Consider the following 12,666-nt stretch of genomic DNA (forward strand, 5'->3'; position numbering starts at 1 on the left):
GTTTGCAGTATTGAAACAGTATTATGGAACGATAAAGAATAAAGACATTGGTAATTTGCCATTTAAGGAGGTAAACCCCAGTTCCAAAGGTAAGAAACATGCTTCTTTGTTCTATGTTCAAACTGTTGATTTATAAGCAATCGCAAATATTCAAACTAGGAAGCTGCAGACAGAAGCCAAAAGAGGAAAATGTTATTGTGGGAAAACGAGTGGTATGACTCAGAGGTCAGACAGACAAGCTGATCTTTTTGAAAGATATTGCCGTTCATCCTCCAAAGAAAACTTATTTTTCTTAGCAATTTGGGAAGTCAAGGATTGAAAGATCTTTAAAAAAAAAAGGACTTCTCAGAACTGAAATTTGTTCTCAGTAGACTGTGGAGTCTAGGAATTCAGTCTCATGCTAGTCTACAAAGCTTGAACAACATGTACACTACTTTCAACATATCTTTACACACTCATTATATATTCCTCAAGCAGAAATACCCAGGTAAAAAAAGTTTACAGTAAAATAGATGCACACACAAATCGGTATTAAGAAAGTTTTACCACATTCTTATGATTTCTGCTACTATTCTGGAAGTATTTAATCTTCAAAGATTGATCTTTCTATGAAATTTGTCCTCAACTGCAGCATATCTGAAGTGTTGTGAGGAAACTTGGCTATCTGATCTTCCCCTATATCAAAAGCTGTCACACTTGGAAGCATATGGTGAAAAAACACAGGTACTTATGGTTTATTTATGCCTTACACAGTTTGCATGGTAACTTAAACTGCTAGCAAAGCCAGGTTTGCCCTTGTATGCTGAACCAGAGCAGCCAGGGTGCTGGTGCAAGCCCTGTCCCGGTAATGCTGCCCTGGAGGCAAAAGGAGGGCAGCTGGTCTGTAATGCTTGAAATCACAGAGTTAGTTTCACCAGAGGACTCCTGCCCGAGCCCTGAGAGCTATTGTCAAAGATCAGTTAACCTCAAACACTAAGTCAGGGTAAACTTCTAAAAGCATGGTTCAAAATAGCAACAAGTTTTACTGACAACATTGGCCCTGAATGCATGTGCTAAATCTTCCTTATATCCTTCAACCTCTCCAGTCTGTTGCTGTTTAGCAACCCACATTACTCATCTATGCCAAAAGTATGATAAAACTACTGAATTCAAAATTAGCAAGTCACTTTTTTTCCTATTAGCTCATAAAATATACCAGATGCTATTTTTTATATCCAAGCTGTGCAGTGCTGAGATTCCCCAAACAGTTTTTGTTGACAGAGGAGAAAAGTGCAGGAATAAACTCACAATGGCACGTGAGCTGGCATGTGAAACTGGCTTGGAGTTCCCATTCCTCCTTGATATCAAAGAGTGGCGTTTAATGCAGAACATTTAAGCCCTCCCCTTGACAGTTCCACCACTGTGGGGTCTGTGAAATACAGACTGGAAAGGGAGCAAGCAACTGGTCTTCAGTGGGATTCCCTCTGAAATTCCTGCCAACACCCTGCAAATTTACACCCTTTGGACAGCATCATTTCAAGGAAGGAATAGAGTCTAGTTCTCAGGATATGAGAGGTACAATTAAATTAACTTACACTTCAGGTTATTGCTAGACCTAGGGCGAATTCGTCCCAAAGATCCAGGCAGCAAAATTATATCATCCACATTGGTCAGATAGTTGCTTAAAAATTCAGTTCTTTCACAAGTCGTGTCTTCCATCCCTGAAGAAGGAGAATGCAAAATTAAACCACCCTGAAAATGACCACATTTTCCACAACAGCAAAAAAAGGAGATCCCAAACACCCTATGTATTATTTCCTTTTGGATGACTAATCTTGTTCTTTACAGCCATCTAATTCCAACATAAAACACTGGTAGGACTCAAACTAGGAGTGCCTATACAAGAGAAATACCACTCTGAGCGTCGTAGGAACGGTCATCACATGTACCATATGTGCACTGACTCAACTCCAAATTAAGCTCATGGAAAAATCAAAGTCTGTTTCTAGTTTAATATACTACTTTGGGGATTATTTCTTTTTAAACAAATGATTTGAAGAGGAATAGCACACAAAAGGTATTGTCTGTTGGTGGTCTGTTCTAAGGCAGCCGCAGATAAACAATTTTCTCTTGCAGACATTTGTGGTGGGGAGGAATGTACTGCCAGCCACAGGAGGTTCTCAGCACAAAACTGCCACCCCTGGAAATCCTTCCTGACCCTTACCCTTCTCTACCCACAGCCAGAAAGGAGGCATAGACCATTTTATTGCTGATGTAGCAGTTCATGTGAGACTGTCGGGAACAAAGATCTAAAAAGAAAAGGACCTTTGGTGGCATCGCTAAAAAAGTTACGCAAACTCAGGTTTTTCTTTAATAAAAATTTCTTTTTCTTTTTCTCTTTGGTAATATTTATTATTTATTCTATTGCAGAGTTTATTCTAATGTTTGAAGGAATAAGACCTACCAAATAATATCTCTATTTTTAGATGACTGCATATGACCATGAAATACCTTCTTACCTCCTTCCTCCATTATTTTGATGACTCTTCCGTCTAAGCTGGGTACAGTCTTACAGATATTCCAGCCTTTTTTCTAGTAGGATAACTTGACCCACTGATTGCCATGGAAATGCCTCAATCTGAAACCTTACTTTTCTCCTCATGTACAGGAGAACAGGGCTATTAATTTTTTCATTTCATAAAAACTGACAAGAAGATTACTCTAGGCAAATCGTAGCCCTCATACATGCAAGAAGAGCTACACTTGGATGTGATATCAGAAATGCCAAGATTTGAAAAGCTCTGAATGAAGAAGTAAGTACCTAGATCACTGTTACAAAAGAGAAGTGTCCCTCCATGGCAATTACAGGTGAGCTGAGTGGCCAGTCCACACCAGCTGGCTCTTTTGGGAGACAAACTACCAGAAAATTGATCAGCACAAAAATATCTTAAATGGAACTTTGATTTAGGTCACCTACTAGATGTACAGCTACATTGTTTAAGCATTTCTCTTCTGATAAATATTATGGCTTAAAATTTACCATGATCACCAACAAATATAACATTGACACATCGATGTAGTTTCAACTGTTTCAGTCCATCCATTAGTTGTCCTACTGTCTTGTCAATCTCTCTCAGGGGATTCACCATCATCTGTATAAATATTCAGAAGGGAAAAAAAGTTAATTCTGTCATTGCAATGTTCCTACTTCTACAAATGGGAGTCCTTTGCCAAAACTCTGATGGGAAAACCATCCAGGTCAAGAGGCAAAGCCTTGGCTGAGCTGTTACTCCTACAATTATTGTACCATTTCCTTGTGTATATCCACACCATGACTTCAACATGAGAAAGCCCTGCTGAGATGCTGACACGAGACAGCGGAAGATCTTTATGATCTAGGCCTCCCATAAACATGTGTACAGTTGGTAAAACAATGTATAGAGAGCAGAAAAACACATGTGACTTTGGGGTTCAGTTTCTTTCTTATAGATAGAGAGCAGTACTTTTAACAGGCTATTTTATGTGAATGGTTTAGTCAAAAAATGAACATGAAATGAAGCTTTAGACTTGGGATTCACATGCCAAGTCACTTAATGAAATTCACTTCAAAGGACATATGATACTAGGATGACAACACGCACGTCACTTGAGTAGCACATGGGGCTCAGAGGGAGTGTTCTTCAGCTTCAAAGCCAAGAGTTTCCAACAGTTCAAATGACAGTTCTGGCAAAATTTTCAGCAGGCCCCAGAGGATACAGATACCATACTGTGATTTCTTCCTTTAAGTTTCTTTTTCATTAAGGAAAAAAACCAAACAAAACAAAAAACCAGAAAAAACCAAGACACAGGACTGTGTTTTCAGCCTTAAGAAAATGAAAGATTTTTTACCAGATGGCACAGAGAAGGGAAAAGCAAGATTTTAGACAGAGGACTCAGATTTTGTTTTGATTTTAAGAAGAAAATATTTGTTGTCACTATATGCCAACTTCTTCCTCACTTGTCTGATTTGGCTGGTTCAAGTATCCACAGTAAAAAATCCTCCCAATAGCAAACAGAATGATAACAAATTCTGGATGAGAAAAAACTAGATTTTGGCAGAATTTTCTGAAGTAAACAAAGTGTTGATGTGACCCAGAAAGAGATGGTTCAGAAATTTTCCTGCTGCCTGAGTCATTAAGGGATAGATGTTAAATGAGTCTGCTAGGTTCTGGGACAGGAAATGTCAACTCCCAATGCACAAAGAAGGGACTTACAGGAGAAGGAATCACGGTGAGGAACAAGAGGAACAGTTTCTGCAACATATGGAAGTGGTTCAGACAAAGGGTGAAATTTTGAAATATTTTAATTCAGGAAAGCCTAAGTAGTCACTTAAGTTAAAACTTTGAAACATTCAAGTTTGGAAAAAAAGAAAATTGTCTGTTTCAGCATTCTTTCACTCTCCAATGCAAAGAATTTCTTCTACAGATGGGAATTCCATTTTTATGAAAGTCTATTTATATTATGTCAATCATATAAGGAAACACAACTTCTACTCAGAATCCAAAGCTTATTCAAGGATGCTGGAAATCCAGACAGATTTTCCATTAATGTTTACTTTTGTCAGCAAGCTTGAGTCTTCTTTTAAAAAACAATAATGATGATGAAAAGATAGGGCAACAATAATTCAAGGATTTCAAGTGATGGTAATTTTGTTTATCTGCCCTCTTCATCAATCTGACCTCCTCTTACAGCTCCTTCCCAGATGTGACTTTCAAAGATTTATTAGCAAACAAATAAAACTCTTGTATATACCCTTCTTCACCTAATATCAAGACTTTGGAAGACTGTACAGAAACATTTTATTTTTCAAGATACATGGATCTCTGGGATGGTGCTACAATAAAGAGTTTTAAAGCATTGTGAAAGTGCTGGGGGCAGGATTTGAAACAAAAAAACCAGCTAGATTCTCTCACAAGTCTTCCCATAGAAGTCTGATCAGAAGGAAAAAAGAAAATCTTACTTTTTCTTTTTTTTTTTTTTAATAATTGGTAGGATCCATCCTGTACTGCATTCCATTGCACTCAAACAGCATCAAAAGATGAACTTGCAGATATGATGGCAACTGTTGTGTAATACTAGGGTTCTTGTTCTGAAATAATAGTGTCAAATTTTCACAGTTGACTTATCAGAAAGAGTTCATTAGGGATAATGAACTTTTCACTCAGAGAAAAAAAGGCAAAAAAAAAAAGGAGCAACCTGTGTTCACATCACTAGAAATGTTATTTCTACTCTATTTCATGTCAGAATGGCAAATTAGAGAGTAATAGCAATATCATCCATAGTAGTTATTAGTTTTCCTCTCAGGTAAATCTGTGTTAAAAGTTCTCTGGAAAATTCCTGGGGTTTTACACGTGATTTTTTTTTTTTTGCATGTCCTTGTTTGCCATGTTTTTTACACTTAAATAATGTGTCTCAAAATAACTCTTTAAAGTTGAATTGTGCAACAAGTCAAAAAACATCCCCACAAAATAAATCTACTGAGAAGAATGTTTATAGCCTCTTTAGGATACTGTGGAGTGTAAAGGCTTTTGTTTCAAGCTTAAAGGAGAAATAGGTAGATTGTTAGTGCCAGGTGGAAAATGACAGTATACTAAGGAATATTCTTTTCATCCACTTGCACTTTTTCCTAATAAAGCAATTTCTATTTGATGTTTTCCTTATGAAAACAGACTTATGCATCACCTTTTGCAAATACAGGATTCAGAAGTCCTGTAATAAGAATTCCCTACCCTCTAGTTACAAAATGACTTTAAAATGTGTATTTTTAAAAGAAATGTTCTTTCCGTTTTAGATTTTATGAGTCGTATTTTCAGGACTTTTCCACAACCATGATGACTAGATACAAAATCTCAAATAATCACCATGCTCCCATGAGCCGGAAGTTACAGAGGCTACAACATATTGCAGAACTTGTAATAGTTCAGAAGGGTTAGCAGCAGTGGTAATGTCTTCCCAGAGGTTTTTCTGACATTGCCTCCAGCTGATGGCTGGATTTAAAAGTATAAAGAGATTATAAAGATAACTTTCCCTAATGCAAACAGTCTGAAACAAGAAAAACACAGCTCCCAGAAGGCTTAGTCTGGGTTTGGCTGCTCTCCTTTGGGTCCTTCAGTACATTTATAAAAGTTTTGGCTGCAAAATACCAACCTGAAGCATGGAGTGAACTCCCCAAGTTGAAAAAAATAAAGACAGTGTATTGCCTAAAAAGTGGCACTTCCATCATAAATTTTTCGAACTTACTTTCTTCCGACGAGTTTCCGTAGAATATTGATCCACTTTATGTACTTTTCTTCTTTTCTTTGGAGCTGCAACTGGTCTTTCATGTCTCCTCTTAGGAGGAAGCTTTCTCTTAGGTCTCTTAGGCGGAGTAAGAGGGGAGCCATAACTACTCTCCTGTACTGGCAGGGAGAGATGTCTGGACTCAGAAAAAAAGCCTGTCTCAGCTCACATCAGATAGTAAAGCTACCTGTGCCAGATAATTCTGAAGCATAAATGCTATGGCCTTATGAAATATTTAGGATTTTGGACAATTTAGGATCTACCCCTTTTTAAGGGGGAATTTACCAAATTGTACTGAAAGCAGAACAGCAGTTACAAGAGCAGACAGCATAAAAGCAAATTAAGTTGGTGTTTTGAAAGATAGGTGGGGCTTCTATGTTTGAAAATACATAGTTATATAAGGTGTATTAGTTATCAAATATTAATCCATTAATATTATCAAGATTTAAGTTAATTTCAATTACAGCAAAATTCATTGCACACAACTTAATGAGTGTCCAGGGTAGAATACTGGTGGGAATGCACCATTTTACTTGAAGGATGGTTTAGATATGAGTATTAGAGCCTGTCTAGTCTAAATGATTTCTGCAAGGTTTCCCACACCAACTTTTTGGCTGATTTAGTGACACCAAGTACCCTCATCCATAGCACCAGCAGGTACCACCATTGTGTGACAGACCCTGCACCTCCCTGAAATCACCAGAACCCCATTTGCCACTATTTGGGGTCTGCAGATCAGAGCTATGAAGGTGAGACTCAGTTAACATGGAGCTCACATCCTTCGAATCAGCTAGGTAGGGCAAATTAGTGGCAATGCATGAGAAATCTGTGCTGCTACCTGCCTTATTAACAGCTTTATGGGCATTTTTAGAATTTAACTTCCTAGCACTTTCAGTATTGCGTCTCACTGGGTAATGTTGTTGTCCCTAAATTACCTTAGATAGGCTTATGGAAGGAAAAAAAATACAGAAGGAAAAAAAAAAGATCTAGCTAGAATAAACTGCTATCCCATTAATCAACTTGCTTGTAATTTTAAACTGCCCCACTGTCACTGACTTTAACACAAGTTGCAGGCTCTTGGCACTGCTCGAGATGGCGTGTGAGGAGCTGACAGGTGACACCTACCAGGAGATAAACTACAATATGCTGTGTGCAATGGAGCACACTTAGTGCTGGGGAAGAGTTAGAGATTTATGATGCTATTTAAGTTCTACATACTTAGGCAGCTTCTCCCAGTTGTTGAGTTACAGAGCTCCATAAACAGGGAAGGAGAGGAAGGGGATGTTACCATCTGCCATGCTGTTTCATTGCTTCCAACACAAGCAGCTGGAAAGGAGATTCTAGTCCAGTCTCATTCGTCTTTCTCCAGAAAGGCATTTTAATAAAGCAGCACCAGAGTTCTCTGTTTTTAAAACACTTCAAGCTTTGTGCAGTCCTGATGAGAGGAGCGGCAGGGAAAGGAAGGATTCTCATTTTACTGTCTCTGAGTCGGCTCAGCCAGAGCTCCACAATGCCAGAAATATGCGAGCGCGGGAGACCCAGGTCTGAACACTGAAGTGACTGTCTCAAGACAGCATGTTAGAGGAGCAGCAGAAATGGCTTAGCACTGCCAGATTTCCACATATTTTAGAGCTCTTATGGTAGTATATTTCTAGAATATTTTATGTAAAAAAAAAAAAAAAGTTAGCTTGGAGAAAAAAAAAAGCCAAGTTCTTATTAACCAGCCAATTCTTAGTCTTGCTTGAGAAGAGTCAGAACAGAGTTATGGAGGAGGGAAACTAATCCCTCCCCACCTACAGAAGGAAACTGTAACATCACAAGGGTAACTAGCCAGCCAAAGCTTTGCTTCTTGACCCGGATGGACCAACCTACCAGAGTTCAACTGCAGAAGCACAGATGGAAAGAAAAAAAAAAAAAAAAGGCAGAAGTAAATCAAAAGCAAGCATATATTTTATAACTCCCATAACTGCTCCTGGAAACTTAATAGAACCCATTGAAATACTTTCTAAAATGTTTTCAAAGAAAAAAAATACAAAATACCCCCACCCCAAAGCAAAAAAACAAACCAAAAAAAAAAACCCAAACAAACCAAGTCAAAAAACCCCCACAAAACCCCAAAACCTAGACAACCAACTCATTTACACTGAAATTCATGCTAGTGGATATACAAAGTTACACTTGTGGAGACTAGCTATAATATCAATTCAATTTATATAAAAAACACTGGCAATTCACCAATAAATTATAAGTGTATCTAAGTCCCTTTGCTTCTAGCGTTAAGACACTTTGCACATAGGATGGTGTGCATGTCCCGGGAAGATCTAAGTGCCATCTGGATGCCATTAGACCTCTAAGATTATACATTTAAAATAAATTTAGAACATTATTTGGTATAATAAGCTCAAATAAAAATTCACTTTATTCTAATAAAGATTTTTAAGATTTGGAGGTTTTCAAGGCATAAAACTATTCCTCAAGCTACTACTGCAGCAAGAAAAATCAGCATGAAAGAATCACTCTTCAAAAGAAGAAAGAAGAAGCCCATTGTTGATATAACCCAGTTGTTGCAAGCTTGTTTTCAAACATTACTGTTTGGTTGATCTGCCTTTGCATGAAGAAAAATGGTCAGTAATACTCTGAATATACTGCTGCCAGCGGTATACAAGAAAAAAATGATTTCACAGGGAAGTCATGCTCTTGGTATCAAGGAATTAGCTAAATGGGATCCTTCTGAGGACTTTCTTCCACATGATGTAAATTTCACAGCTCCTAAAAATTATGCTGAAAGCAGTGTCAAAAGAAACAATATAAAATACTGCCTAGCTTTTCTATCCCAAAACCAGGCCCCTAGCATGCCTCAGCATCTGTGTACTTACACAGCTGTATTCGTTTACTTCAATTTCCATTGACAAACTTTGGTCCGCTGTTTGAACTGCGAAGCCGTACATGCTCTTCTGCTCACTCATCTGTTCTCAATTTGCTAGAAATCAGTTTTCATGGTCTTCTTGTGTTTAACATAAAACTATCTATTTGCAAAACTATCATAAGCTATTAATTCACACTTATTAAGAGCCAAAGCTTTGCCTTGCAATTAGAGATCAACCTTCAGATAACCATCCAGAAGAACCCCCACACAGGAAGAGCCTTTGGGGGCTCTTTGCTTTTATAATGAACACTTTGCTACACTTTACTTTTTAGACTCTTATAAATAACCTGAAATTAGATTGCCACATTGCATGCTAAACAGATTTGTTAAACACCACAACTTAAAGAACATTTTCAATGTCATCATCTTAATATTCCCCTTTTAAGTCCATGGAAAAAGCTCCACAACTCTGTTCAGAAGCAAATGGTTGTATCCAGATAAATAAAATTAGAGTTTTCAGTCATAAGGCACACACAGTAATTGTAACATTTCACTAAAAGGAACTGTAAAGCATTATAAATTGAGAAAATTATAATGATTATAATTTTAACGATAAATTGAGAAATTTATCATTAAATCAGAGAGCTCTCATTACCAATACCTTGCCTGGCTGAATCAGACACAACTCCTGTTCTGAGCCAAATGACAACATGGACACATATCCATGTCTGTCAATTTAGCAAGTGCTGGCAGATCTTAAGCCCTGTTTATCCAGAAAAAGGACTGCTTCTCTCCATCCAACATGGTGCTTCAGCACTGATTTGGAATAATTCCTCACACTCACTGCTCTAGGACCATGGCTCAAACTGCTCCAACAGGGCTGCTACCTACAGCAACTTCATAACTACTGCAAACTATTTAAATAGCCCAAATAACTCAACCATACTAAGAAAATATTAATGCTGCTTCTCTTTGCTCTCTTCTCCAGTCAAGAACAACCACCAGATGTAAACCAAACAAATAAAAAACTACTGCTGGTACCTGGCTCCTCAAGGAGATTTGCATTGCCTTCCAGAGGGTAGGCATCTGATAAACTCCTCACTTTTTGAAGACTGCAAACATTTGGTTACCCTTTGAAAATCTTACATAAAAACTCCTAAAGTCTTGTGATAGGAATCTTCATGCATTCATTTGCACTGAAACTAGGGAACCTTTGCAAGATGTCAGAGACCATTGGAAATGCCAGATCCCAGCCACTAGAAGCAGGATATTTGAGTACAGAATTTACTTCTCCCCCCTCCACAAATCCCAGACAAGTGCATTAAGTTCTTGTCACCTGGACAGTGCTGACAGGGGAAACAATACCCATCAGTCCCAGCCAGCTACACAAAGTCGAACAAGGGGTTAAACTACTGCAGCATGTTGCACATAATTTTTCATTAAAATGCCTTATGGTGCTTTAAAACTTTTTCCAAACTCAACAGTATGGTCCTGAGGGAACAGTATTGGAAAAGCTTTCTGAACCCCTGTAGGGCCTATATAAAACTGGAACTAGCAGCCTTTTACATTTCCTGACAGACTGCAATTATTACTTTGCTACCACCGGCTGTCAGCTTTAAAGAAAGCTTTTTTTCTTCTCTGCATTTTATCTCAATATTTTCTGTATTATATTTTAATTACTTTTAAGAAGGATAAATTGTTAGAGGAAAGTTAAATTATGCTGTTGCACACAAATATACTCCTGTCTTTGCCAAATAAATCTTTCCATTTGCATTATCATATCACACAGAAAAATAGCCTCCTGAAAGGCAAGGGCAGTTCCTTCTCCCAGAAGTGAGTTTTACGTGATAAATCCTTTACAAGGTAATTTTGTTTTCTCTGGCAGAGGAGAAGCATACTTCAGAAACAGGTGAAAACAAAGTTGCTAAAAATGTTACTTCTGAGCAGCATCAATTTTTCGGTGAAAAAAAAAAAGTATTAGAGACATCTGCTTTTTCTGTAGAAAAAAAAAATCTGTACTAACCTCTGAGTTGAAAGGACCATATCTGTGGCCAGCAGCATCGGGTTGCTCAGAGTAGAAAGCATAAACATAAGGCCTGAAAGAAAGAAAGGTCTTGTTCATGTTATCTTTCCTTCAACAACACCACAAAAACACGGGCCTGCAGGGTCAAGTCAAATCATATCAGCTTTCGAATGTGATTTAGCTCTATGGAAAAAGGACTGTTTCTCAGTCATTCAATCCTAGAATTATTTAGCAGCCTTTTGTTTCCATGATATAATTAGTTGTTTTGCAGCTATATATATATATATATATATATATATGTAGCACACATGCTTGTTCTACATCTTGTAGGAGAAATCATAACAAGCAGCTCGCCTGAGCCTTGCAGCCAGCAGCATGTGGGAACTTGTGGACCAAAACCCACTCATAATTAAAATCTTAACATTTTCCTAGAGCTCAGTGTCCAGTTCTACAACTGCCATTGTCTGTAAGGTTGTTAAACCATATAAGGCTCAGCAGGATAAGAACAATCCCAGTTAATCCAAGTAACTACATGCTTTTTGATAAGAAATAAATTCATACCATACATTTATTTGGAAGAATCCAACTGCTCATGGTTAAAAGCTGATATGAGAACAAAAAGAAAACAAAACAAAAAGCCCAAACCAACTAAACAAAAAAACCGCAAATCCCAAATAACTCACATTAAACACAAAACCCAAACAAATCCTTAAATCAGTAATGGCCTGTAACAGACAAAAAAAAATTTTAGCATTAAATTTTTGCTTGCTTTTGCAGCTGCTTATAAAGAGAAGACAAACCAGCAGTTATGCAACAGCAGATGACATTAAGTGAATTACCTTTCATTGTCTGGAAGGGTTAACCACTGAAGAATTGTTAATATTCGGCGTTCATGAGGGATGACACTGGACCACAAAATACAAAAATATACCTTGTTATCATAGGATACAAAAAGTATCAACAAAACCTTGCTTTGAACTGATTCTAATATGAATATAATGCATCACAGTAGCATAATTTTCTTTTAGCATGCTGTATTTTCTTTGTTGCTTAATTCTGATTGTTAATTTGCAAACAGAATCACATCAGACCTCCTGAATGTCTACGCACTCCAAAAGAAAGATGATTCAAAGTTTGCAAGTGTAGTCAGAACTCAAAGCAGTAAATCTAACTCTTCTAAATAGGAACGAATAAAAGATCCATTCTGGTGGCTTGAACCCAGGTGAACTTCTTTGTATGCACAATAATGCTGCCATTGGATAGCTGGCACAAGTAAAATCCACTACATTGCTCATATCAGCAGAGGTTTAAATAACCACCCTGCTCTGGTAGTCTTGTAGACACTGGAAAAGTTTGCACTGCCTTAAGAATAGCCAAACTGAGGGTTAGGCTGGTGTGAACCAGAACAGAGCCATCTGAAACACCAGGCCAGCAGCACAGGGACTTGAACAACCCTGACAGCTTCTCACTCTGCAGAGCA

At 37.7% G+C, this 12,666-nt stretch overlaps 1 protein-coding gene across 1 annotated transcript in view; it reads right to left on the reverse strand.

The window, feature by feature from the left end:
• ENPP2 (ectonucleotide pyrophosphatase/phosphodiesterase 2) overlaps positions 1-12,666 on the reverse strand; it is a gene marked incomplete at its 5' end in the record, with an annotated part of 56,495 nt that overhangs the window by 19,416 nt on the left and 24,413 nt on the right. The window contains 4 exons of the mRNA XM_082288184.1: positions 1,575-1,700; positions 3,020-3,131; positions 11,187-11,259; positions 12,026-12,091. Of these exons, the coding sequence (XP_082144310.1) occupies positions 1,575-1,700; positions 3,020-3,131; positions 11,187-11,259; positions 12,026-12,091 (377 nt within the window). The remainder of the gene's footprint in view (positions 1-1,574; positions 1,701-3,019; positions 3,132-11,186; positions 11,260-12,025; positions 12,092-12,666) is intronic.

The sequence above is a fragment of the Coloeus monedula genome (assembly GCF_965178545.1).
Source record: "Coloeus monedula genome assembly, chromosome: 1".
Taxonomy (NCBI): Eukaryota; Metazoa; Chordata; class Aves; order Passeriformes; family Corvidae; genus Coloeus; species Coloeus monedula.